Source organism: Pocillopora damicornis, chromosome 1 (genome assembly GCF_964200805.1).
Source record: "Pocillopora damicornis chromosome 1, jaPocDami1.2, whole genome shotgun sequence".
In the NCBI taxonomy this organism is placed as follows: Eukaryota; Metazoa; Cnidaria; class Anthozoa; order Scleractinia; family Pocilloporidae; genus Pocillopora; species Pocillopora damicornis.
The window spans coordinates 9,619,038-9,645,895 of record NC_142670.1 but is presented as its reverse complement, the minus strand read 5'-3'; the positions used below and the strand labels follow the sequence as shown (position 1 = coordinate 9,645,895).

The window sequence follows — 26,858 nt, the reverse complement described above, 5'->3', positions numbered from 1 at the left end:
AAACTTAAACTTAAACCTAAACTTCGCTGGAATGGGACTTAATACAGACAAGAACAAACTTTTGGTAATCCTTAGTTTATTGTAAAATGTAAAATTTTTATGGTTAACTACGCAGGGGAATACTTGTGTCACTTTTAGATAAACTTGTGTCACTTTTAGATGAACGTTCAGTGATATATGTATACTTTTTTAAAAACAAATAAAACAACTTCTGGTTTAGAGCAAGATTTTATAAACCATTCAACCACTCTGCAACGCAATTCCTTTCCTTCTTACCGAACTAACCAAAAGTAGCAACCTTTTAAAGCAAACTTGTATCTCGAAAACCTCGAGCTGGAGGTAATACTTCTGAGCAAAGTAATATGGGTACTAAACTGTGTTTTTCAAACTCTCATTCCTAATGACAAAACACTCAGCTGAATATTTAGGCTTGCAGCTTAGGAAAAGTACTTAATTGCTTGTAAACATGAGGATTTTTGTCTGTCACTGGATGTTCCTTTGGCCTTAGCGAGTTGCAAAATGTTGAGTTGTCTCACTATTAAATGTAGCCTTGGTGACATCTAGCCCATCTACACTGACAACTAACAAGGAATTCTGAGGCATCCAGAATTAGATCTTTACGGCTTAAGAGGCCATCTCTCTTATTTCCAACCTGCCAATTTCACCTTAAACTCTGTCAACAGAAAGACTATACTTAGGAAAGAACTAAGTTAGATTTGGTTTGATTTGAAATAATTTTCTGGCTGCATTAGGGGCCATAATTATTTCACCAGTTGGTAGGGACTATCACAACATCTCGGAAATTGAATAATACGCATATTTTGTAACATTGTAAAAGATTTGATTTGCATAGTTAAGCCACGACATTTATATCAGATCCCCTAACAACCTTTCTAGTTTGCTAAGAAAGTTAGAATTTCCCTCTCCATATATTTGAAAAGGCAAACTTTAACATATTCTGACCCCTATATATCAGGGAAAATTATTTTTGACATGAAATTGACCGGGTGGAGATAAGAGAGACAACCTCTTAAGTATTTCAATTTTTTTTTCTTTGTAAGAGATAGTGATGATCCTTTAGTCAAGATCTTAGCAGAAAATCCTTACAGCCTTATTGATAACTTTTTAACTCCCAGAAGTGATTGACATGTAACTTCTCCCTATTAATAACACTTATACATCATTTAGCAAACAGGTGATGAGAATACTCAAACTTATCAGGTAGAAGTTGTTATCTTGATCAAAACACCAAATTCTTGTAACTAATACACAAGGAAATATGCAGCAGCTAGAAAGGAGAATTAACAATCAGATCTTGGGAGTCAAAGGGTTAAGATCCTGGACTCAGTCAACATACTTACTGCCTAAATATAACAGAGGCATTGTGTAATGGATCTTAACTGAACTGAATGAACACAACTTTATAGGGAATAACTTTCTTAAAAAACTTAAGGGCTATGATTAATCATTTGACCCCTATGAGTGACTAGCATCAAACTTCTCCTTACAACATCACCCCTGAATTACACATTCAGGTAACAAAAACAAAGGAAATGTTCACCAGCTTAAGACACTCTTGATTGTTAAACTAATTTTTGTTGTTAACACTTGGGAAATGTATAAAGACTGGTATTGAGAATATCCCCTCCTGATGTTAGGGTGTAAAGGGTTAACAGTGCACTTTCTGAATGAATGTAGACATTGTTGTACTGTAGGCTGTGTTGTGTTCATTCAACATTAACCCTCTACACTCTAACATCAGTATGCGCACTCTCCATACTGTACTTACACATTTACACAGGTGCTGACAAGGAGAGTTTGTTTAATAATTAAGAACTTCTCCAGTTGGTGATCATTTCCTAGACTCTCATGACCTTATGTGTGATTGAAGGATGATATTGTCAGGGGAAATTAGATTCTAGTCACTCTTAGGGATTAAAGGGTTAAGTAGGAAATAGTAAGTTAATGGTACAGTGGAACCTTGATTTAACGAACCTCTATACAACGAAGTTCTTGATATGACAAACAATACTTCTGTTTCAGCCCAGCTAAAGTTACAGTAATATAAATGCCACAGAACCTTGATATAACAAGCCCTAAATATAGCCAACCAATGTCTCCAGCCCCTTGGCACTCTATTAAATCAAGTTTCCACTGTACATGTTATCTATTTCTATATACTGCTTGAAATGAAAAGGTGGAGAATAAAGTTGTGTACCTTTACACATAGCCAGTATATCAAACAAAAAAAAACCCTTCAATTATAATAGAATATCATTTAATGGCTTACACTTGTGAACTTATGGTTAGGTGAGGTACATATAAAATGAATTTAGTAGTAATTTTGGATCTGCCTTTGTCTCGGTATGATCAAGTTTACTGGTAGTACTGATCACGAGTGATGGTACACAACTTATTTCTAGTGTTTGGCATCTTCCCTTTTTCTCTTTCCCTTTCGATTCCTGTGAGATCTTTGGTCCTTTCTCTTTTTTTTTCTCCATCCTGGTTCCTTCATCTTTCTTTTCATGGTCATCATCTTTTGTTTCCATGTGAAAAAAGGTGAAAAAATGAGAGATTAGTTGAATGTTGTAATGTGCTCACTGGAATAAAGGCAAAAATGAGGGTTGTTCATGTGTAGATACTAACAACTGATGATAAAAATAACAAACTAAGGGGCTTGTTGGAAATATTTTGGGATGTACCCTCAAATAAAATTAACAAACAATTTAAATGTTTTTGGTAATTCACTGGAAGAAACAGGTACCTCACTGTGCTTCATCATGGCACAAACATTGCACACGGAAGTTTGATAAAGAAGAAGAGTTATTATGAGTAAGAGTTATTAAGACTAATTATGAAGTTGGTGGTGTTAACATTGGTCATCATAATCTATTTACTTTTGTGTTTACCTTTCATTGTCTCTGAGAGTTCCTCTTCATCTGAGGGGTAGTTTCCTTTGAATGACACCTGCAATGAAACATAGGCAGAGGGTAGTATGCCACTCATGGGATGAGCGGCATATCACCCTTGTGTAAGTGCCGCTGGGAAGTATTATCCAGAGAGTTTAAATAATCTAATGGCCCATTTATGAACACTTTCATACAATTTGGACTCCTTAGGGTTGAGGAGGTGGGAGGGGTTGGGTCCGAGACGAGTCTACAGAAAAATAATGGCTTTGAGGGGGAACCATCCCCCTAAATCAAATGTTGGAAGGAGGGAGGTCACACTGAATATCTCAGTAATTGTAGAGTTTTGTATCCTATTTATGTGAAACTACATGTTCAAAAATCAACAAAAAGTATATACATGACAGTTTCCATCCCAACAATTTTCAAAGTATCTGAGTAACTGTAGAGTTTACATGATTTTACACTATTTAGATAACACTACATGTTCAAAAATCAACAAAAAGTATATACATGACAGTTTCCATCCCAACAATTTTCAAAGTATCTGAGTAACTGTAGAGTTTACATGATTTTACACTATTTAGATAACACTACATGTTCAAAAATAAACAAAAAGTATATGCATGACTGTTTCCATCCCAACAATTTTCAAAGTATCTCAGTATTTGTAGAGTTTACATGATTTCATACTATTTTGATATATCTACATGTTCAGAAACAAACAAAAAGTATAGAAACATGCTTCTGCTCATATAATTATACATCCCCTGCATTTGCATGACTTTTCATCCCAACAATTTTTAAAGTATCTTAGCAATTGTGGATTTTACATGGATTTTGTACTGTTTTCCCAACAATTTTTAAAGTATCTTAGCAATTGTGGATTTTACATGGATTTTGTACTGTTTAGATAACACTACATGTACTATATGCTTTTGTCAGCTTAATGATATGTGTTCTGCACTTATATGGCTGTTTCCATCACAACAATTTTCAAAGCTAGGTACTCTTATTAAAAGACATTTTATCGGGTTAGATGTGCGCAATATCCCTCATCTTTAGCATTGTCAAGCTCTTCCTCACTGTTGTGCATCTGTGAGAGTTGCTTTTGTACTTCTCATCTATGCCATACTCTTCAGGATACATGAAGGAGTACTCTTAATCTCTGACTTCTTGAGGTTTGAGGTAGTTTGACCCTCTTGGCATTACTGAAATGGTATCTTCATAAGAGCTGTGCGAGGTATGTCACATCTTGACTTTATTGCTAAGTTCTTGCCTGATATTTGTGGTAGTTCTGCTTTCTTGGCATAACTGAAATGATATCTTCACAAGAGCTGTGCGAGGTATGTCACATCTTGACCAAACAGCAAGCAAAAAACTCTCAACATCTACTCTCTTTCAGGGACAGCAAGGCAAGGAGGGTGCAGTAAACATATTGGAAGATTATTACCCAGCAGGTTTCTGCCTCAATTACTTTGTTCTAGTAACATGTCGATTTCGAACCTTTTCTTTTTCCTTTCGATTTTCGATAGTTTTCTTTATTACTTCTTCTCTTTCTGATGTGGTGTCTTCGCAGATTTCTTGAATATGCTTCAATAACTTTGGCTTCTCTCTCCAAGTGTCTGTATCCTGTGTTGCATTTAACATCCTGAACTCGACACACTTCATCTGCTCTGCAAGAAGTGAGGAAATTGTTATCCTTGCCTCAAAATTGAAAAGCAAGGGATCATGAAGGCAACATGTGTGGTTGATAACCTCCAGCATATCAAGGTGATGCAGTTCAATAAGAAGAAAAGAGCAGAGCAGCCAAAGGAGAACAAAAAAGAAACCACCACAAAAACACAGGAAAAAGTCTCCCTGATTATGCTGGGAAAGATTGGTTTGAAGAATGTACAAAGGTAAACAATTTTGCAAGAGGGGGTAAAGTGCCTCAAGAAACATTGACTTGACTAACATATCTACAACACTAAGAACTACACAGTGGAGGTTTTTGCAAGGTATTGGCTTTTCCAAATGAATCCTGAAGGCCCTGGTTTGCAAACACAACTGAAGGAAAGAGATTTAACATGTAAACAATCCTTGCAAGACAGTGAAAACCCCAACATAGCTGAAGATAAGTAGAGCAAAGTGAAAGCCATACAAATAGTAACAATGAGAATGACAATGATTCCATCAACTCTGGAGAGGAAGATAACTCCACAAATGATGTCCTTCTTGCTTTTATCAATAACTAGAGAACAAGTTGAAAGGCCAGCTGCAACACACCCAGGAAGATTAAAAGGACCCATAAGAAATTGAGTCATAAATCATTTGATTCTTAACTTTTTTAATCCTGGAACAGTGAAGAAATCTCACAGCTAACAAACCCAAATTACTTTTCAAATTAATGTCTGAAGAATGAGTTATGACCATCATTATAATGAACAAAAAATAAAAATAATAAAGCACACTGCAGAATACATGAGTGGACTAAGGGGACAAGGAAGGCTGGGGGGTGGGGCAATTCATCAGGAAAAAAGCTTTACATTGTAGGGAATAACCATAGCAAAAAATGACATTTGTCATGAAGTATCCGATTAAGTATTAATATTAACCACAAATTAAAAACATCAGGTTAGAGTTAAGGTTAGGGGATACTTCATAACAGTTTTTTGGGATGAGGAGAAGGGTAAGGGGACAACGTATAGAGCTTACTGTCTAGCTGGATTTTAAAAAAAAAATTAAGAATACATAAGAAGAGCCTGGTCAAAGTATACCAGGATATCTAAGGATACCAGGTCGCACTGAACACTTCTCACGAAGAGCTGGTCAACAGTGGCCCCGGAGGGATTACAAAGGGGAATGATCTAAGGATACCAGGTCCAACTGGACACTTCTCACGAAGAGCTGGTCAACAGTGGCCCCGGAGGGATTACGAAGGGGAATGATCTAAGGATACCAGGTCCAACTGGACACTTCTCACGAAGAGCTGGTCAACAGTGGCCCGGAGGGATTACGAAGGGGAATGATCTAAGGATACCAGGTCCAACTGGACACTTCTCACGAAGAGCTGGTCAACAGTGGCCCCGGAGGGATTACGAAGGGGAATGATCACGAAGGGGAATGATCACGAAGGGGAATGATCACGAAGGGGAATGATCTAAGGATACCAGGTCGCACTGGACACTTCTCACGAAGAGCTGGTCAACAGTGGCCCCGGAGGGATTACGAAGGGGAGTGATCTAAGGATACCAGGTCCAACTGGACACTTCTCACGAGGAGCTGGTCAACAGTGGCCCTGGAGGGATTACAAAGGGGAATGATCTAAGGATACCAGGTCCAACTGGACACTTCTCACGAAAAGCTGGTCAACAGTGGCCCGGAGGGATTACGAAGGGGAATGATCTAAGGATACCAGGTCCAACTGGACACTTCTCACGAAGAGCTGGTCAACAGTGGCCCTGGAGGGATTACAAAGGGGAATGATCTAAGGATACCAGGTCCAACTGGACACTTCTCACGAAGAGCTGGTCAACAGTGGCCCGGAGGGATTACGAAGGGGAATGATCTAAGGATACCAGGTCCAACTGGACACTTCTCACGAAGAGCTGGTCAACAGTGGCCCCGGAGGGATTACGAAGGGGAATGATCACGAAGGGGAATGATCACGAAGGGGAATGATCACGAAGGGGAATGATCACGAAGGGGAATGATCACGAAGGGGAATGATCTAAGGATACCAGGTCGCACTGGACACTTCTCACGAAGAGCTGGTCAACAGTGGCCCCGGAGGGATTACGAAGAGGAGTGATCTAAGGATACCAGGTCCAACTGGACACTTCTCACGAAGAGCTGGTCAACAGTGGCCCTGGAGGGATTACAAAGGGGAATGATCTAAGGATACCAGGTCAAACTGGACACTTCTCACGAAGAGCTAGTCAACAGTGGCCCGGAGGGATTACAAAGGGGCATGATCTAAGGATACCAGGTCCAACTGGACACTTCTCACGAAGAGCTGGTCAACAGTGGCCCCGGAGGGATTACAAGGGGGAATGATTTAAGGATACCAGGTCCAACTGGACACTTCTCACGAAGAACTGGTCAACAGTGGCCACGGAGGGATTACAAAGGGGAATGATCTAAGGATACCAGGTCCAACTGGACACTTCTCACGAAGAGCTGGTCAACAGTGGCCCGGAGGGATTACGAAGGGGAATGATCACGAAGGGGAATGATCTAAGGATACCAGGTCCAACTCGACACTTCTCACGAAGAGCTGGTCAACAGTGGCCCCGGAGGGATTACAAAGGGGAATGATCTAAGGATACCAGGTCCAACTGGACACTTCTCACGAAGAGCTGGTCAACAGTGGCCCCGGAGGGATTACGAAGGGGAATGATCACGAAGGGGAATGATCTAAGGATACCAGGTCCAACTGGACACTTCTCACGAAGAGCTGGTCAACAGTGGCCCCGGAGGGATTACAAAGGGGAGTGATCTAAGGATACCAGGTCCAACTGGACACTTCTCACGAAGAGCTGGTCAACAGTGGCCCGGAGGGATTACGAAGGGGAATGATCTAAGGATACCAGGTCCAACTGGACACTTCTCACGAAGAGCTGGTCAACAGTGGCCCCGGAGGGATTACGAAGGGGAATGATCACGAAGGGGAATGATCACGAAGGGGAATGATCACGAAGGGGAATGATCACGAAGGGGAATGATCTAAGGATACCAGGTCGCACTGGACACTTTTCACGAAGAGCTGGTCAACAGTGGTTCCGGAGGGATTACGAAGGGGAGTGATCTAAGGATAACAGGTCCAACTGGACACTTCTCACGAGGAGCTGGTCAACAGTGGCCCTGGAGGGATTACAAAGGGAAATGATCTAAGGATACCAGGTCCAACTGGACACTTCTCACGAAGAGGTGGTCAACAGTGGCCCGGAGGGATTACGAAGGGGAATGATCTAAGGATACCAGGTCCAACTGGACACTTCTCACGAAGAGCTGGTCAACAGTGGCCCCGGAGGGATTACAAGGGGGAATGATTTAAGGATACCAGGTCCAACTGGACACTTCTCACGAAGAGCTGGTCAACAGTGGCCATGGAGGGATTACAAAGGGGAATGATCTAAGGATACCAGGTCCAACTGAACACTTCTCACGAAGAGCTGGTCAACAGTGGCCCGGAGGGATTACGAAGGGGAATGATCACGAAGGGGAATGATCTAAGGATACCAGGTCCAACTGGACACTTCTCACGAAGAGGTGGTCAACAGTGGCCCCGGAGGGATTACAAAGGGGAATGATCTAAGGATACCAGGTTCAACTGGACACTTCTCACGAAGAGCTGGTCAACAGTGGCCCCGGAGGGATTACGAAGGGGAATGATCACGAAGGGGAATGATCTAAGGATACCAGGTCCAACTGGACACTTCTCACGAAGAGCTGGTCAACAGTGGCCCCGGAGGGATTACAAAGGGGAGTGATCTAAGGATACCAGGTCGCACTGGACACTTCTCACGAAGAGCTGGTCAACAGTGGCCCCGGAGGGATTACCAAGGGGAGTGATTTAAGGATACCAGGTCCAACTGGACACTTCTCACGAAGAGCTGGTCAACAGTGGCCCTGGAGGGATTACAAAGGGGAATGATCTAAGGATACCAGGTCCAACTGGACACTTCTCACGAAGAGCTGGTCAACAGTGTCGTGGAGGGATTACGAAGGGGAATGATCTAAGGATACCAGGTCCAACTGGACACTTCTCACGAAGAGCTGGTCAACAGTGGCCCCGGAGGGATTACGAAGGGGAATGATCACGAAGGGGAATGATCTAAGGATACCAGGTCCAACTGGACACTTCTCACGAAGAGCTGGTCAACAGTGGCCCCGGAGGGATTACAAAGGGGAGTGATCTAAGGATACCAGGTCGCACTGGACACTACTCACGAAGAGCTGGTCAACAGTGGCCCCGGAGGGATTACCAAGGGGAGTGATTTAAGGATACCAGGTCCAACTGGACACTTCTCACGAAGAGCTGGTCAACAGTGGCCCTGGAGGGATTACAAAGGGGAATGATCTAAGGATACCAGGTCCAACTGGACACTTCTCACGAAGAGCTGGTCAACAGTGTCGTGGAGGGATTACGAAGGGGAATGATCTAAGGATACCAGGTCCAACTGGACACTTCTCACGAAGAGCTGGTCAACAGTGGCCACGGAGGGATTACAAAGGGGAATGATCTAAGGATACCAGGTCCAACTGGAGACTTCTCACGAAGAGCTGGTCAACAGTGGCCCGAAGGGATTACAAAGGGGAATGATCTAAGGATACCAGGTCCAACTGGACACTTCTCACGAAGAGCTGGTCAACAGTGTCGTGGAGGGATTACGAAGGGGAATGATCTAAGGATACCAGGTCCAACTGGACACTTCTCACGAAGAGCTGGTCAACAGTGGCCCCGGAGGGATTACAAGGGGGAATGATTCAAGGATACCAGGTCCAACTGGACACTTCTCACGAAGAGCTGGTCAACAGTGGCCACGGAGGGATTACAAAGGGGAATGATCTAAGGATACCAGGTCCAACTGGAGACTTCTCACGAAGAGCTGGTCAACAGTGGCCCGAAGGGATTACAAAGGGGAATGATCTAAGGATACCAGGTCCAACTGGACACTTCTCACGAAGAGCTGGTCAACAGTGGCCCCGGAGGGATTACAAAGGGGAATGATCTAAGGATACCAGGTCGCACTGGACACTTCTCACGAAGAGCTGGTCAACAGTGGCCCCGGAGGGATTACAAAGGGGAGTGATCTAAGGATACCAGGTCCAACTGGACACTTCTCACGAAGAGCTGGTCAACAGTGGCCCCGGAGGGATTACAAAGGGGAGTGATCTAAGGATACCAGGTCCAACTGGACACTTCTCACGAAGAGCTGGTCAACAGTGGCCCCGGAGGGATTACAAAGGGGAATGATCTAAGGATACCAGGTCCAACTGGACACTTCTCACGAAGAGCTGGTCAACAGTGGCCCGGAGGGATTACGAAGGGGAATGATCTAAGGATACCAGGTCCAACTGGACACTTCTCACGAAGAGCTGGTCAACAGTGGCCCCGGAGGGATTACGAAGGGGAATGATCTAAGGATACCAGGTCCAACTGGACACTTCTCACGAAGAGCTGGTCAACAGTGGCCCCGGAGGGATTACGAAGGGGAATGATCACGAAGGGGAATGATCTAAGGATACCAGGTCCAACTGGACACAGCTCACGAAGAGCTGGTCAACAGTGGCCCCAGAGGGATTACGAAGGGGAATGATGTAAGGATACCAGGTCACACTGGACAGGGCTTAGGAAGAGCTGGTCAACAGTGGCCCTGGAGGTATTAGGAAAGGGGAATATTGTAAGGATACCAGATCAATGTTAAAATAAGTACAGTTACAAATAAAAACAGAGGTCATCATTTAACCCTTTAACTCCCAGGAGTGATTAACCTCTAACTTCTCCCTATAATATTCCTTCATGATCTAGCTAACAAGTAATGAGAATACCTAAACTTATCAGGTAGATGTTGTTACGTTGATTTAAAAACACCAAATTCTCACAAGTGGTTTACAAGGAAATGTGTAGCAACGAGAGGGGAGAATTCGTAATCAGATCTCTGGAGTTAAAGGGTTCAGATCTGAAATCGAGAATTAAACCTCTATTTTTTTAATTTATGACTTTTGCACCTACCAGTGACTGCTCCAAGTTAGTCATCTCTTCAGTGTTCTGAAAATTTGTCAAAAAAAAAAACAAATTAGACCATAGCAATGAAAGTGTCTGTCACGAAGACACATAAAATAACTTATTATGCTACCCCAGCTCACGCTGTTTTTAAGTGTTTAATAATTTTAGAGAATTTACATAAGTAAGAGTTAAATCATCTTTAGAACTAAATGTGTTTTGAATGGGAATGCGTTATTTTAAGACATTGAAAAAATTAAAGTGGGTTTTGATTGAAACATACCCTCTCTAAAAGGTCCAGGACTTCGTCCCCTTGTAGATGATCAGAGTGCCTCACCACTTCCCTTCCTCGCTGTAGTGTGAAGTGGAGCGGTACTTCAACAAGCGAACCAATCCAGTCATAGACTTCCTGTTTATTGTTTTCATATAACCAAAAAAAGAAAACATGCATCACTTACTATCACCACCATCATCATGTAGCAAATATTATATTATATTCTTACCTGGAAAAAGGCATTTTTCTCAAAAGCCCTGGAGAACTTTTTTCCATTGTTGATATGGACGCCAATGGTTGTTCCACCACCATTAGTTGGTGGTGCTGTCACCCTCCCCCTGCGTTGAGCCCTTGTTTGCTGTAAAGACAAATATTATTATGATGGATATTATTACGACAGATAAGGCACATCACAGTGCGCACAATTATAAAATAAACATATGTGGGTATAGTTATTTAAATAGAAAATCACTGTATACAATTGACATAACTAGATTATGAATTAGTTGCGATAAATAACAAGGGTATATTTCATTCTTAATTTTTTCAAACCTTACATGAACCTAAGCTTAAGAGTTGAGAGAAAGCTGGACACAGTGCACCCAATTACAAAACAAGCAGGCTTGCTTAGGTATATTTAAATGGAAAGTCACTGTATACTCTTGACATAACATTAGATTATTAATTTTTTGAGATAACTAATAGAGGACATGTCATTCTTAATTTTTCCAAACCTTATATGTATCTAAAACTTAAGAGTAGAGAGAAAGCAGATGGTAACTTACAGAAGTTTCATCCTGATTGTTTACGGTATTGTTGGAGCTGGTTCCCAGGGAGCTGCTAGCAATGTTAGTGCTATTGCTGGGGCTGGACTGTAATGCCTGTTATGAAAATTAAAGTGTTCTAATGGGTATATTAGGGAGTAAAATTAAAATAATGTGATTTTGTAAGTGTATCCTTTCAAATTGAATTCTAAATTAGGGGATATTGTGTACCTGGTACTGTAGCTCTTGACTTTGTCTTTGTTTCCGCCAGTCATCCAACTTTTTCCTGTTGAAAGAAGTACCTGTGTCAGTACCTTTCATTCCCATTTTTTAAGTTTTAATAATCATTTTAATTGTGAATACATAAATAGCTGAAAAGTTTCAATCCATACCGTTCATCCCTCATTGCGGAATATAGAGCCTGTGCTCTGCCAATGGACTCTTGAAGGCCCGCACAATCCAAGTTTGATTCTTGTAAGGTACAAGGTACAAAACATGTTGGTGTTAAAAAGACTAATAGATTGAAGCTATTCTTGTTGTAGGTATGATTATTGAAGACTTCACAGAGATTCTTTCAGAGGAAATTTTGTATTTGTTGCACATGGAAGTTAGAAAAAAAGAAAATGTCTTTGAGACATCCACATTCCTTTTTTTGTTTGTTGTTTGGTTGTTTTTTTTGTGCATCATAAACAATCAATGGATAATCAGACTACTAGTGGAGGAAACAGAGGAGCTAGCAAATTATTCTACCCCAGTCATGACCTTAATGACAAATGATACACTTTAAAAAATGAAAGGTGTCATTCATATAACCACAATATAGATTTCAAATTTCAAATTTTTCATGTTTACCCTCAAAGATTTCCACGCACTGTGGCATGTTTCTGCTATGACATGGGGCCAGAACAAATACAACAATGCCAGGGCTTTGTGAAACGTCGTATTTTACTCTCACTGCAATTAAAGGTACAATTACTCTTGTGCTAATAATAACATCTGCAAAATCATCTTGATATATTGACAATAACAACAGTGATAACTATGATAATTATAATTATTACAATAATACTCCAAAAAAAAAAACTAATTAAAATTAACACTTGGGTGCATTTGCTTTTGCATTCTGAGCTAAAGACTAGGTTTAGCTACCTTTCTGGGCTTCATGGCTGCTGTCTTTGGCAATCCAGAAGTAAATATGTGGGCTGTTTGCCACAGTGTTGAGCATGCTTGAAAAAGTAAATACAGAGAAGGTTAATAAACATCAAATACACCTGGGTTAAACAAATGTGGAGGCAGAGTTGGCAGAGAAAAATCAATGAGGAAACAAAAGCAGACACATTAGTGTACTAACCTAACCAATCTTCTCTTGCTAGCAAGAGGACAGCTGAAGGGCAAAAGCACAGCCACCATTATACGACCATCCTCTGTTCCTTGCCATGTGAACTAAGATAACAAGAGAAACAGTTCAGGAAGATATGTGCATGAACATGAGTGTACTATTTGAATTGTTTACAGCTATTTTCCCACAGCAGGTAATCAAAGGGAGAAACGGGTTTTATTTGACAGATTAGTTTGTAGCTCTTGGTTTTTTTTTTTTTAACATGCAAACTTTCTTTTTTTCTTGCCAATCAAAGGGTAGGGTATGAGCGTGATTGTGATCACATCTCATTCTATGTGGGTTTTTCCTACATACTGATAAACAAGCTAATTACCTCTTCAAAAGAGTGGATCAGAAATGAAATGGCTGTGCTTTGCCCTCTGTCCTCTAAAATATTGATACATTGCAGCACCTCAGTGGTCCTGCTATGAACACCTTCACCTATAAGAAATGGGTAACCATGAGGAAAGTGATTTAGTGATGTATGAATGTATTCAGTAGCATTATACACTACCTGTGCTTTCATTGCTCAGTTTGTCATGCACTATCTGAGGTAAACTCATCACAATCATACCTGTTATCACTCCTGATGTTGAAAAATCATCAGTGACATAGCCATCTAGAAAGACAAAATAATAATTAAAACAGGTATACTAGTTCATTGATAAAGAATAATGTAAATGACAATTTCTAGTCTTATTAAGCTAAATGACTGGGGCATTGTGGTTGCTAGGATATGACCTCCCAAAGTACTGACACAGAGATGCATTGGCTTTGGTAAAAATGGTTCTTGTAATCTTTCTCACAACAGATGCATGGCAAAAAAGGAAGATAGCATGGTACAGGCATTAAGAAAATTGATATCCATTTAGTGAGACATCAAGGTGAGCTTACAGAGTCTAGCCTCTTCTGAGTAAACTATCACTTCTGCAAAAAAGAAAAATAAAAGATAGGAATTACTTTGATGTAAAAGGTGATAATGTCACAAATCGTTATTTCCTTTACCTGCAGGATGATACAGATTCATCACTAATTTTCATATGTAGTTGTGCCTTTATAAGTCCATTATTTATGAGTTTCTTGAGTGATGTGACTCAGATTAGTAGGTGTTTTTTTCATTAAATATACATATGGCTAACTGGAACTGGAACGAATAGCTATGGGTTACTAAAAAAGTGCTTCCTTAATCTACAGTTTTGACTTACTTGAACATCCTTTTACTCACCATTAATGTCATCTTCTGAGTCAGATGATACAACAGATGGTCCTGCATTGTGGCCTAACCAAGGAAAAGGTGCAGACATGAAGATCAGGTCCATGTCAGAATTGTGAAAGTTCTTTAAATTAACTTAAGGTTACTTTCCACTTTCAGGGGTGTCGTTCATTAAAACACTTGTTTTTATGCTAGTTTCGTATAAACTCTTGCAAACTTTACATCAGAAGAAAGCTTAATGACAGCAGTTTACAATAAAAATACGATTTAAATGAGTTTTCCTCTTGGGAGTGTTGTAAGCCAGCTAGACGAGAAACGATTAAGTGTTCTCTTATTGAATTTATTGAGTATCTTCATCAAGATCAATTGAAACTGTAATTGCACCAACTCACCGCCATGGTTTGAATCTGACTCATCTGACAAGTCTGAGCTCTCATCTGTTGAGTAACATTTGATTTAAATTATAATCGCCTTATATACACCCATATACACATTTAGAACACCAATACAAAAAGTAAATTGAAAAAGTAAGACAAAACTGGGGTCATACCAGATGTTGATCCTCTTGCATTTGCAGTTGCCATTGCTGTCAGATATCTTCGTGTAGAAGCTATGATGTCAAAAGCAATTCAGATTACACATAAAATTCAGAATTAAATTAGAACTTGTCATATTACTTTGATTTTCATCGAGGCAGGATAAGATATACTCACTGAAAATAACTTCACTTGTCTAGTCAGTAAATTGAATTACAAATGGAAAGACAAAGTCTAAGCTGTTGGTAGTATAAGCCGATACCTTTCAACTCAGACTTGTAATTAGCAATATTTTCAAATTTTTGTGAAAGATCTGAAAAGCTTAATTTCAAACAGTGACAACATTTTTTTTTTCAGTTACCTCCATCAACTGGCAAAGGCATCAGATCCAGTGAAGTGGATGTGGAGGGTTGAGCAACTGGCAGTGTAGATATAAGGCTGCTTGAAGACGGGGACAGCAAAGTGGCCCGTGATGATGTAGATGTTAAGGTGGCAGTGGATAGAGATGTGGGTGGTAAAGTGACTGTGGATGATAGAGATGTTGAAGTGGTTGTAGATGTTGATGGTAAATTGACTGTGAATGATAAAGATGTCGGTGGTAAAATGACTGTGGATAATGAAGATGTTGAAGTGGCTGTAGATGTTGCTGGTACAGGTGCTATGGACGACGAAGATGTTGAAGTAGCTGTTGATAATGAAAGTGCTGAAGAGGTTCCAGATGTTAGTGGCAAACTGACTGTGGACAATGAAGTGGATGTTGAAGTGGATGTAAATGATGAAGTGGAAGATGACAAAGCTGTGGTGAAAGAACAGTTTATGCATGTACATGTTGTGATCAAATGTCGTCATAAATTTGATACATTAGACTGGAAATGGGCCTATAGAAGATTCTCACAAGTGTTTGTGGATACATTGTTTATGACATATAAACCTTCAACCTTTCAATTGTTTAATGTCAAGGTATGCATTTTGATTTAGCCAGCCTCTGTTACTCGGTTAATATTTGGAAAAATGCAATAGTCATGCACATCACTATTTCTAGGGTGATGAGATAACAAATGACCAATTTCTTCTAAAAGTTCTACTTAGTATCTGGAGGTTTATTATTTTCCTATTAATTTGTGTTAGAAGTTGCAAGGCTGCGGGGAAAGTCACCTTACTAAGATAAGTAAGTAAAGTATGAAGTAAAAAGATAAGTTTCATAGAAAACTGGTTATAAATTAGACTATGCTTATTCAAGACATGCTCCATTTGAAGAGAACAGTGTAAATAGTATGCACTTGGAAGGTTTAGTTGATGTAAGTAACACTTTAAATGTAAACAGACCTTGACTTGGTAGAAATATAAAGATCTTTTTCCTTCTACTTCCACCAAAGTGGTCCATGAGCTGCACACCATTTTGAAGGCCAGTTGCCACTGTCCTCATTGCATGCCCTCTTGCATATGATGTAATTATTTCCAAGCTAGTGTAATAAAGTAATGACAGAAAGGTGATTGTAGTTACCCACACTAACCTTTTTCTGTTAAATTGAATTTAACTGTGAATTTATTTCTGTAAGGTGCATGCAAATATACATTAATTTTGAATGCACATTTGCTTTTAGTGACATTTGCTCTAGATTGACATAGATTGTAGCAACGACAGAAATATTGCATAGTATGTCATGAAAAAAAGTATTGTAGGTTTAAATAATTCAATGTGTACTGGAACAAGGAAGGTTATTATCTTAGATGTCTAGACAGCTGTTGTTAATACAATTGGCCAACATTTCATTTAATTTTTTGTTGTTGTTGATTTGTTTTTGTTTTTTTGTTTACTTCATCTGGATCGACCAACGATATTAGATGTTTGTTTAGATAATCAAAATTCACCTTGAAAGCGAGACTAAGAGGACAGCAACAAAGGAAATCAAGAAATATCCCTTTCCAGTTTCTCTAAACCTCGCTTTCATGGAGAATTTTGATCTATCGAAAAAAAGCTTAATCGGGTTAGCGTGAATCATGAATTTGAGCATGACCTTCACACGAACAGAAAACGACAAAAAGTAAATCCTACACAATTCCACACCTCTTGTAAACTTTGCATTAAACTGATGGAACGTTAGGAAAATTTGTAACTAATTCCACACAATAATACAAACAACTGGATGAAGACAACAAAAAGACGGATATGTGCGCTGTTAGCCACTTGTCATTTATGTCCGATGCTTATTCTTTCTACTGGCGACAGCTTCTCAATGTTGCAAGACATCTAAAGGAAGATTTTAGCAACCTTAGTTTTCTCTCATCCACGTTTACATCCAATCTTGCCCCTTTTCGGCATTTCGCTGCTTTTATTACGGTACTTTTCACTCTTTTCTCTGAAACCATTTTCTACCCTACGATACAGATTATGAAGGCAGCAGCACTTACCTGCTAAGGTCTTTTCCTGTAAGGGGAGGAAATGCTCTCACCAGTAAGTCTCCGATTTGGGAAGAGCTGTCGTTCTTTGTAAACGATATATCAGAAATCCGCTTGGCGGTAGCGAGCCTGCCCAGCTCAGTCTTGTTTGGCACGCTTCTGTGCCGTTTATCCAAAAAGACAACAGTTCTTTGGAAAGCGCGCTTGCTATGGTTCATCTCGTGGAGTTAAACACTTAATCTAAAATGCTTAACTCCTTGCTGCACTAATATTCCCAAGGATGACGCGAAACCACGCCGAAAATGAAACTGACCGACGTGTCTACGTATTAATAAAAGGCTTTTGTTTCGTGGCACACCCATGTCACCTAGGCCTGTCGCTACGGGACATTTATATTGATAGTTAAACAATATTAGGATCGTTTGCCGCAAATGCGCTAAGCGCACCCTTTTATTCGATTCGTTTAATTGTTCTTTAATTCCATGAAACGGGCAAGTTACCCTTTTCCAGGAAATGATGTCCACACACACATACACACACACACACTCGCACATGCAGAATGGAAACTTGATTGTTTGAACAGGGAACTTGACCCTGGGTAACTGTCATTTCGCGGATCGATTGTTGCCAGATCAGTATCAATTGTTATTGATGAATACGTGTCAAATTGTCCAGGAAATACACATTTCCCATTGAGGTTCACAAGGTTATAAACATCGTTTACTTATCAGTTAGTCTTGGTTCTTTCACTAAAAGCAAACTTTGCTTGGATTAGATCACTTCGCTGCTTTATTCATTGCCAGATTCGCTATGTCTAATGAGCATTTTGAGTTTACTTCTCCTCCCGGAGCGCTATTCAACTGTTCTGTATGGTAAGTCTTTTTTGTTTTGTGATGATTTTTATCTTTCAGCAACTGATCGTTTTCGCTGTCACCCATCGAGAGAGAGATCTTCAGTGGAGTAGTTAAGAAATTTAAATGTCATAGGAGATAGGTTAAGGAAGAACTTTTTAATTTTTAGGTCTCTTTGTTTTCCCAAACTTAAGATATTCGTCGAAATGTTTTGCGCAAATTTACAGAGCCTAGTATCGAGTCGCAATTGTCGTGGGTGTATCTTTGGTTTACCAACATTGCCGCTGAAAAATAGTGCAAAAAATCTGGAATTTACTTGGCTATCTAGCCCACTGATTATCTAAACTGAAACAACAAACATGTACGAAAGCACTTTTTCTAACACTTAATTTCCTAAAAAGGCTGAAAAGTCGACAGATAAGTCTATATTTTTCGACAACGCAGAGCTGTACGCCAAGCATCCACCATAACTCTGAACTTCAAATTGCGCTGGTTTCCAAACCCAGCTTGAAGATGTCAGGTGAAAATCTGCAATAAAGCAAGGCTTAACCTGACATTTAAGGAGAACGACCGACAGCATTCAGAGCATTCATAAGGCAGAAGTTCTTTTTAACTGTGGAACTATATTCGCATTTCCTGGGAAAAGAGATCATAAGCGAAATTGTAATTTTCTTTTGGCAAAAGGACGAGATGTTTAAATATTAACGCTAGGAAAATCATTAACGCACACTTGCTTACTTCTGTGATCGAGCTGTACTAAATAGTTTATACTTCAGCAGTTGTCTTTCTGAGAGGAGAGAAATGTTGCTCATCCCTCAGGAATTTGACCAATTAGACGAAATAGTAATTTGTCAAATAACAGATTTACGTTCTGCGTTTGTTTTGACTCTGAGTTATGAATCATTGTTCCATAGTTAAATTCCACTTTCCTTCGACAACTTTTACAACTGTAGCTGTTTGAACTGAATTCCTTGCTAGCAGGGGCCTCTTTGAAGGAATTACTTGACTTATCAATACTAGTTTTGTAAGGAAATGTACTAAACTCTCTTGATTATCTTTTACTTTGAAGCCTATCGACAATGGTTAAGCCTGTCACTCTGGCATGTGGGCATTCGGGCTGTCGACACTGCCTCGCGACACTCATAGGCATTGAGACTTTCCCCAAATGCCCACTTTGTAAAGCACCGATCGGAACAGACGTTACCCTCCACGTCAATGTCGCACTCGACGATATCATTGGAGACTTTAACGTCAAGGAAAGGAAAATTTCACGAGCACGAGCAGCACTTGAAAAGGTGTGGAAAATTTCAAACGGCGTGTGCCAATGATGGTTGTGGAGAGATGGTGGCAAGGGAGAGGATGGCAGCACACACTGCGCAATGTGCAAAGCACAAACTCCCTTGCCAGCAATGCGGTAGAAAAATTACCAGGGAATCTTTCGAGGAGCATACTGCTTCCCTTTGCTCAAATAAGAGGGTACTGTGCCCACTAAGCTGCGGAACAAGCCTTCCACGGTAAGATATTGTCGGTTTAATTAAGAAATCAACAGTCAAATGGTTATTTAAGGCCAACAAAATATCCAAAAGTTTCACTAGCCAGCTCATCCCTGGTCCTTATTTTGATTATTTTGCAGGCTCCACTTAACACTGCACTTAAGCGAGTGCTCAGAAAGAGCGGTCCGCTGTGCGGTGACTGGCTGCACTGCCATAATAAAGCAGAAGAACATGCCACAGCACTCGACAAATGCAGCTGCCACCCACAGTGTTCTGCAGGAAGGGGAGGTCCAGCGTCTGCGGGGCCTAATGCATTTCAAGGTGAGACGCTAGAATTATAAAAATAATTAGAAAAGATATCACATGAACATGAACTGAACATTCGGTTTCATTTCAGAGAGCCAAACCGAGATGGATTTTGGAAGAAAGAGGAGTGTTCTCCTTCCGCTGGAGGGGAGAGAAATGGAATAACGTGAAGGGGTCACACCTATTCAGCACTGAGTACAGGTGCCCGAATGGGAACAGGTGGAGGGCGCATATACGATTTGCAGGACTTTCCTTGGAACTGGTGTCCGCAGTGGTAGTAGGAACGAGGTTAGGGACTCATCTTTGTAATTAAGGATAGATTCTCGCTCTGGAACGCAGTACAGAGGATAAATGATCGCTGCTGATAAGCCAAAGTACTTGCATTTAGCTGGCGTATTTTACAACGACCATCAATATCGTAATTTTTCCATACAGGAGTTAGGAAATCTAAAACCATGTCTCCGAACCTAAAAACTGTTAAAAAGAAAATCAACTTTATCATGATTCACCACAAATCATTAATGACTTTACGCTTTATGTCTACAGAATAGTATTGATGCCTGATTCCTGCGAGGAGAAGGTTTTCCCTTTCCCGGCGAAGGAGATAAAGGAGGGGGAAGTAGCAGCAAATATCCCGCGCTGTGAACTGGATCACATGGACCCAGAAGATATTATGATTGTCAAGTTTGTCTTGACATATTATCTTTTAAAAGAAGACAAGTAATTTTCCATTTATTAGCTAGGAGAGGTATCGAGGTCGCAAATGATAACGCAAAAAATGGAAATCGTTTATGCACTAGAACAAAAGGCAATATGATAAGCACAGAACAAACTAACCATGAAATCTAAGAAGTACTTTTGAATGGAAAACATTTTCAGTACTTTCTCATTGAGATCTTCCGCTTTTTTTGCTGTATGTAATACCTCTCTTAGCACTTATCTGGAACATTACTTAACTAGAAAAGATCTCTTCACGCAGTTGTTAAGATAGAAGAGTGCCGGTGATGTCAAAGCGTTGTTGTATTTTAGGGTTAGTAACGAGTGAGGAATTGAAAAAATAAAGAGTCTGGAAGCTAACTAACTTTTGAGTTTTCAGTCAACCTTCAGTTTAGTTTAGTTATTTACATTTGAAAAATACCTGTAGGAAACAGAAGTACACTTACAGGAAAAATGTTTAAGATAAAAACGTTATGGAAGGAAAGATAGCTACGAGGACAAATATTGAAAGCGATACAAAAAATGTTTAGGTTTTTTAAGTCAAATATGTTTTTTTAAGAATTATGGGTAACACACTCGTCAATTTCCCCCTCTTCAGTATGAGTAAGCTCGATTTGTTCGTTTGCTGCGCTGTGTTTCACGTGATAATAAATAATTTGACAAATGCATTTTTCCCCGTTATCTGAACACCCTTGTCCCACTGTCGCAGACGGTCTAACCGGTTTGGTTACAGATCAAAGGCATCCCACACCAAATAAAAGCCGACACGCAGCCTCGCACCAACCCAGTCTGACACGAATTTGAATTTGTTAAAAAAAAAAAAACATAAAAAAAAACAAAGTAAAACGAATAAAAACCCTGCCCTGCATAACATGAATTAAAAATAGTTTTTTCCTTAACGAAGACTAGTGGGCAGCACAAAGAAAGACGTATTGTTGTAGTTTCTCCTTTATTCCAACACGTGTCGCCTCTAGCATTGGAGAGAATATAACTACACATTCGTTAACCTCAGTTTACTTTCCTATGTAAGTGAATCATAGCTGAAAAATCCTGTAAACGGATGTTATAAAAAAAACCGCCTCAATCTATTGCGCGTTATTGTATTTTGGGGGCCATACGATAAGTGCTTATTGCGGTGAATCAATAAACAAAGACTTTGTTTCTTCATAACTCTTTTTTAATTAGGAAGGAAGGTTGGTGAGATCAACCCATTTATCCTTATCCATACAGATGTTACATGAAATGCCTTAATTTACTGAGCGTTGTTGTATTTTAGGAGCCGTGCGGTTAGCGCCAATTGTTGTTACTCAATAAACAAAGACTTTGTTTCCTCACAACTTGTTATTAATTAAGAAAAAAATGATCGGTGAGTTCAACAGATTTGATCGGGTAAATTTTCTACCATTGGAAATACAAAAAGCTAGCCTAGCACACGCAGATAGTATTTACACCAGATACAAATATATCTTCTATCCTACATGGGAGTACATAACAACCCAATGTTTTATGAATAAACCTAAATTGTTAGTAATCGTCGTTATAAATGTAATTACAAACTGTTCTGTTTCTGGTAATATGAACTAAGTTGAAATTATAAATTGGCCACCGTAAAGAGTTCAAAAGCTGACGTTTCGAGCGTTAGCCCTTCATTAGTCTGATGAAGAGCTAAGGCTCGAAACGTCAGCTTTTGAACTTTTTAGGTGGCCAATTTACAATTTCAACTTAGTTAATATTATCAAATCACCTGGTTACCCCCACTGACGCAGCACCAGAGTTTCTTTAGAAACTTACCCCCTTTGTTTCTGGTCTGTTATGACGACGGCAAACATACTTCTCCATTGTGATAAGAATACATGAAAGTCATATATTTGTACTGCGGAAAATACATTTTAAGCAAATGAAGATCATCGCAGTATATACTCAACTTAAGCAGTTGAGAAATAAGGCCTGAAAAAAATTCAGGCCTGAACGGGAATCGAACCCATGACCTCTGCGAAATACCGGTGCAGCGCTCTAACCAACTGAGCTATCAAGCCAACTGGGAGCTGGTCAATTGTGAGTTCGTTATATACCCGTAGATGGAGAAGGTGTGATAAGAATACATGAAAGTCATATATTTGTACTGCGGAAAATACATTTTAAGCAAATGAAGATCATCGCAGTATATACTCAACTTAAGCAGTTGAGAAATAACCACACGTATTTTTACCACACGTATTTTCCGCAGTACAAATATATGACTTTCATGTATTCTTATCACACCTTCTCCATCTACGGGTATATAACGAACTCACAATTGACCAGCTCCCAGTTGGCTTGATAGCTCAGTTGGTTAGAGCGCTGCACCGGTATTTCGCAGAGGTCATGGGTTCGATTCCCGTTCAGGCCTGAATTTTTTTCAGGCCTTATTTCTCAACTGCTTAAGTTGAGTATATACTGCGATGATCTTCATTTGCTTAAAATGTATTTTCCGCAGTACAAATATATGACTTTCATGTATTCTTATCACACCTTCTCCATCTACGGGTATATAACGAACTCACAATTGACCAGCTCCCAGTTGGCTTGATAGCTCAGTTGGTTAGAGCGCTGCACCGGTATTTCGCAGAGGTCATGGGTTTGATTCCCGTTCAGGCCTGAATTTTTTTCAGGCCTTATTTCTCAACTGCTTAAGTTGAGTATATACTGCGATGATCTTCATTTGCTTAAAATACTTCTCCATTATAACAAAGGATGAAAAAAAAATCACACTTACCTTACAAAAGGCACTGATGAGGAAGTCGCAAGTTTAAACAATAGGCTGTTTTACCTTGCGCTTAGCAATGATTTAATTGCTTTTGTTAACGATGAGGTCACCCTAAGGGGTTTTATTCATTTGTTCTAAACAACCGTGTGAAAAAAAGATACTACGCATAAGTGTGATGTAGTCAATTATAAAATAAGAAACTCACAAAATCATCGAAATTTAGACCCGTTTCTCGCTATTGCTAGCTGACTAGACTCCAACAAGGAGAAGAAAATAATAAGTCCTTACGTCAGTATGCAGCTTTAGAGCAAGGCCTCACGATAAAGTTTTAAACGGTAGTCGTCAAAAACGTTAATAGTAAAAATACTTTTGGTAACCACCGTAAGGGAAAAAAACCTAACCGTTAGCCGTAAAGTGGCCACAATTTTATCCTTTAAACTTACCAGCCATCACCCCATTGGAACCCTCCACTATTTGGTACATCTTTTTATTACTGTTGTTCATTTATTATTTCTTTTTGAAAGTTCAACCTCAGTCAACGCCGGTAGGCCGGTTGCCGAACACTGTTGCAACGGCACGAAGTTAACGCGTCATCGTTTAAACTCCATAAAAATCCAACCCACACTTAAAATGGGACTAATTCGGTAATCACCTTGGCTTGTTGAAGAGATTAAAATGAAGGCGCTATCCAAAGATGGCAGGCTTTAAATTGTGAACGAAGGTATCGTTTTTTTACCGCACGAGATAGTAAAGTAATTATTTTGTACAATTCCTCTCCGCTTAAAGAACTGAGTATATGCCCAAAATTCGCATTTCCATTTCAATTATAATGAATTATTTTTAGTTTGTGCGCACAAATATTGCAACTTCTCCTTTTTAGTGGGCACGGTCAATTTTAAATAAGCGTCATCTTTTTTTTTTTATTTTTTTTTTTAACGCAGCTACCATCTCAACGCGCGGGGCTGACATAAATGTATTTCGTATTTAATTGAAGAACAACAACGGGGAAAAGGCGCTTTTCGGAGATAACCTATAAGGGAACTTGCTATCGATTACTAGCTTTAGTCCCTCTTTCATCGGGCGTGTGCATTGGCACAAACGTCCTTTAATCTATCTCCTTTTCAACTTATATAGTAACAACTTTTACATGCGTCTGCATGCCGCTACATAAAACTGTCATATAAGTTGCAAGTGTTCATAGCACAATTTGGATTTTCACTTGACTGCTACGTGATAAATACACCGACTTAAGAAAAAAAAACCTCAAAACAACACTAAAAGTACCGTGGGTTACAATAATAATTATCGACGTACTTAAGGTGTTTTAGAACGCACTTTTCCCATTCGATGTAGAAGACCTCTTTGATGTTAATTCAAAACTTCTAGAAGCAAGAGCATCCACCATAAAAGTCGCATCTATACGCGTCTATATATTCAGTGGAGAGGAATGCTTAAACCGACCATTTTAATTTGTTCAAAAACGATAAAGGGTCTTTCCTTAACAATACTGTACAGGCGCTGCTGAGGATGCATAAAAAGAAGAAGTGTGAGATCAAACAGTTTTTTCGAGGAGTTCCCCAGAGTGCCACTTGGCAAACTCCTGCAGAAGGTTTATTTCTTCTCTGCTGAGGACTCCCAGCGACGAATTTCCAGGTACCTGGATTTAAATACAAGCTTGATAAGAAAATTAGTAGGCGCTTACAGGATGGCTGCCCAAGAAACCTTCTGGACAGGCCAATCACGCCCTTTGGACTGGTGTAAGATGCGACGAGAGTAAATTCAACCACTAATCAAAGCTAAAATCACTATTTTTTCAAGTATATACTAACACGGGAAATAGCGTCGTAGATCGCCTGCACTCGGCCTGCACTCAAACTTTGAACATCCTTTGCTAATCGCCTCCGAGCAACTTGCCCACTATTGGCACACAAAAATTATGGCAACCATTTATAGCAGGAATAAATGAGTTTAAAAAAATCACCTTTTTGTGCCATATTATATTACTGATATAGTATATACTAGGCAAATGTTCGCCTCCAATCATTTCAATATTTTTGAAATATAAATATTTTCATAACCTTACTGTTCCTTAATTTTCTGGAACATGTGGTTCGCAAGCAGAAGTAGGTGGGAATGTGACAACAAAAAGCACTCAGGGCGCTTTAATATCAAAATTATTTCATACAGGTGAATGATAATTACACATAGCTGGGATAAAGCCTAAAGCAAAATATTAATGGGACAAAAATCATCCATCTGAAATATATATATATTTTTATTATTTCAGAACAACTGGGGAAGACGTGCACAAAGGTACACATGGGTTTTTGGGATTGTTACGACACAACATTTACCTGCAAAAAGCTACTTCGATGAAGTGGAAAGACGAGATATGGCCACCCTCCATCCCATCATTTCAAGGTGTGTTCTCTCTGGAACCGAAGTGCACTCGGATGACTTGGCCTCCTACCGGCAGACGGACCAAAGAATTAACAACATAAGTGCACATCAAATGATTGTCCACCGACTCAACTTCGTTGACCCAGTCACTATGGGGTTGACACCCAAGAAATCGAATCCTGCTGGAACAGTTTAAAATTGGGCCAGAAAACACGCCGGAGGATAAGGAGGGAAGACTTGCAGTCCTACCTCTACGAGCAAATGTGGCGTCGGTGGAGAGCGGGAACCGCTCAGCAATCCATGCAGAATTTTTTGGCCGTTGTAGCCAATCAATATCTAGTTGATAATCCGGTTTTGTAAATACGCTACGGTTTTTACTTTCAGTTTTGGGAGAGACAGGTAAATAAACAATTAAGCTCTGTCCATGACTATGTTGAATAGGTTTTACATAGGTTAGGTCTACTGACCACACTGGTCCGGAAAGATTTTCTAACGAAACGACGTATTTTTAAAATATGCGATTTCAACTTGAATTTTAACTCATTTTGAAAACCGACCTTTTCGAATTCCCCGATGTTGATTTTTCTTGTAACACTTTTTTTGACGGGATGATAAGGGCTTTACTATACACATCATCTAGCTGCATTTCTTTTTTTTTGCCGTAGATGACAATTATGATAATGCAAAAAAAAAAAAAGAAAAAAACCAGTTTATTCATTTTCATGGATAGAGGCAAAGCTCTTTTTGGATTGTGAGAGAAAAATAACGTTTTTCAAAGCACCTGCGAAAGTGTGGTCGGGGCTTTGATCTTGGAAGTATTTAACGCACAACAATCACAGTGTTCAAAAATAAAACTTGATTGAAAAGTTCAAAATATTGGTGATTCAGTCGTAATCTTTTCTTAGGGAGAAAAAATAGTAACATTTTAAAACTAGAGTGCGATACGAATGTTGTTGTGTCGATAGATGACACTGTTATTAGTCAGAAAAAAGGTGCGACGATATTAAGTTTTTTTTTACCGCTTCATATGCGTGTCTTTTCCTTTCTTTAATTACCCTCTAAAAAGTTACAGTAAAAGTTCAAAGTAATATCTAAATGCAAGTTGTCGTAGAGAAAGCCGGAACGCACACGAGCGAAAAAAAGGATGTCCTGATCTTAGGGAA

The 26,858-nt window shown here is 39.7% G+C and overlaps 2 protein-coding genes and 1 pseudogene across 3 annotated transcripts; 2 read left to right on the top strand and 1 right to left on the bottom strand.

Moving 5' to 3' along the window:
* Positions 1-56: 56 nt before the first annotated feature.
* LOC149051865 (uncharacterized) lies at positions 57-17,685 on the bottom strand. Of its 2 annotated transcripts, XM_089210782.1 has the most exons (20): positions 17,195-17,681; positions 16,109-16,245; positions 15,144-15,578; positions 14,797-14,856; positions 14,639-14,683; positions 14,259-14,312; positions 13,928-13,960; positions 13,608-13,652; positions 13,368-13,474; positions 13,007-13,098; positions 12,805-12,881; positions 12,508-12,609; positions 12,048-12,126; positions 11,887-11,941; positions 11,677-11,772; positions 11,121-11,249; positions 10,901-11,026; positions 10,627-10,662; positions 2,910-2,967; positions 57-2,536 (listed from the first exon to the last, which is right to left on the bottom strand). In XM_089210782.1, exons 1-20 carry the CDS (start codon positions 17,398-17,400, stop codon positions 2,307-2,309), a joined length of 2,202 nt encoding a protein of 733 aa, XP_089066908.1. In that variant the 5' UTR covers positions 17,401-17,681; the 3' UTR covers positions 57-2,306. The 2 variants fall into 2 exon arrangements, with proteins under 2 accessions (XP_089066908.1, XP_089067335.1); XM_089211209.1 differs by lacking the exons at positions 57-2,536; positions 2,910-2,967 and adding an exon at positions 4,377-4,582 and having other exon boundaries at positions 17,195-17,685.
* A 627-nt stretch (positions 17,686-18,312) lies between these two features.
* LOC149051864 (TNF receptor-associated factor 5-like) lies at positions 18,313-20,100 on the top strand (the record flags this gene model as incomplete). The annotated part of the gene is made up of 4 exons (XM_089179917.1): positions 18,313-19,328; positions 19,375-19,547; positions 19,667-19,847; positions 19,924-20,100. Coding segments are annotated over exons 1-4 (747 nt in total), but the record flags the coding sequence as incomplete, so codon positions are not given.
* Positions 20,101-21,908: 1,808 nt separating this feature from the next.
* Positions 21,909-26,566, top strand: LOC149051863 (uncharacterized; annotated as a pseudogene).
* The last annotated feature ends 292 nt before the right edge of the window (positions 26,567-26,858 follow it).

What these genes read in the sequence shown, in the direction of transcription:
- LOC149051865 (XM_089210782.1), bottom strand. Translation starts at nt 17,400, where the DNA reads ATGAACCATAGCAAGCGCGCTTTCCAAAGAACTGTTGTCTTTTTGGAT. An exon ending in GTCAGATTCAAACCATGGCG is followed by an intron (nt 14,313 to 14,638) that starts GTGAGTTGGTGC and finishes TTCCTTGGTTAG; the next exon opens with GCCACAATGCAGGACCATCT. An exon ending in GTGCGTGGAAATCTTTGAGG is followed by an intron (nt 12,127 to 12,507) that starts GTAAACATGAAA and finishes GTACCTTACAAG; the next exon opens with AATCAAACTTGGATTGTGCG.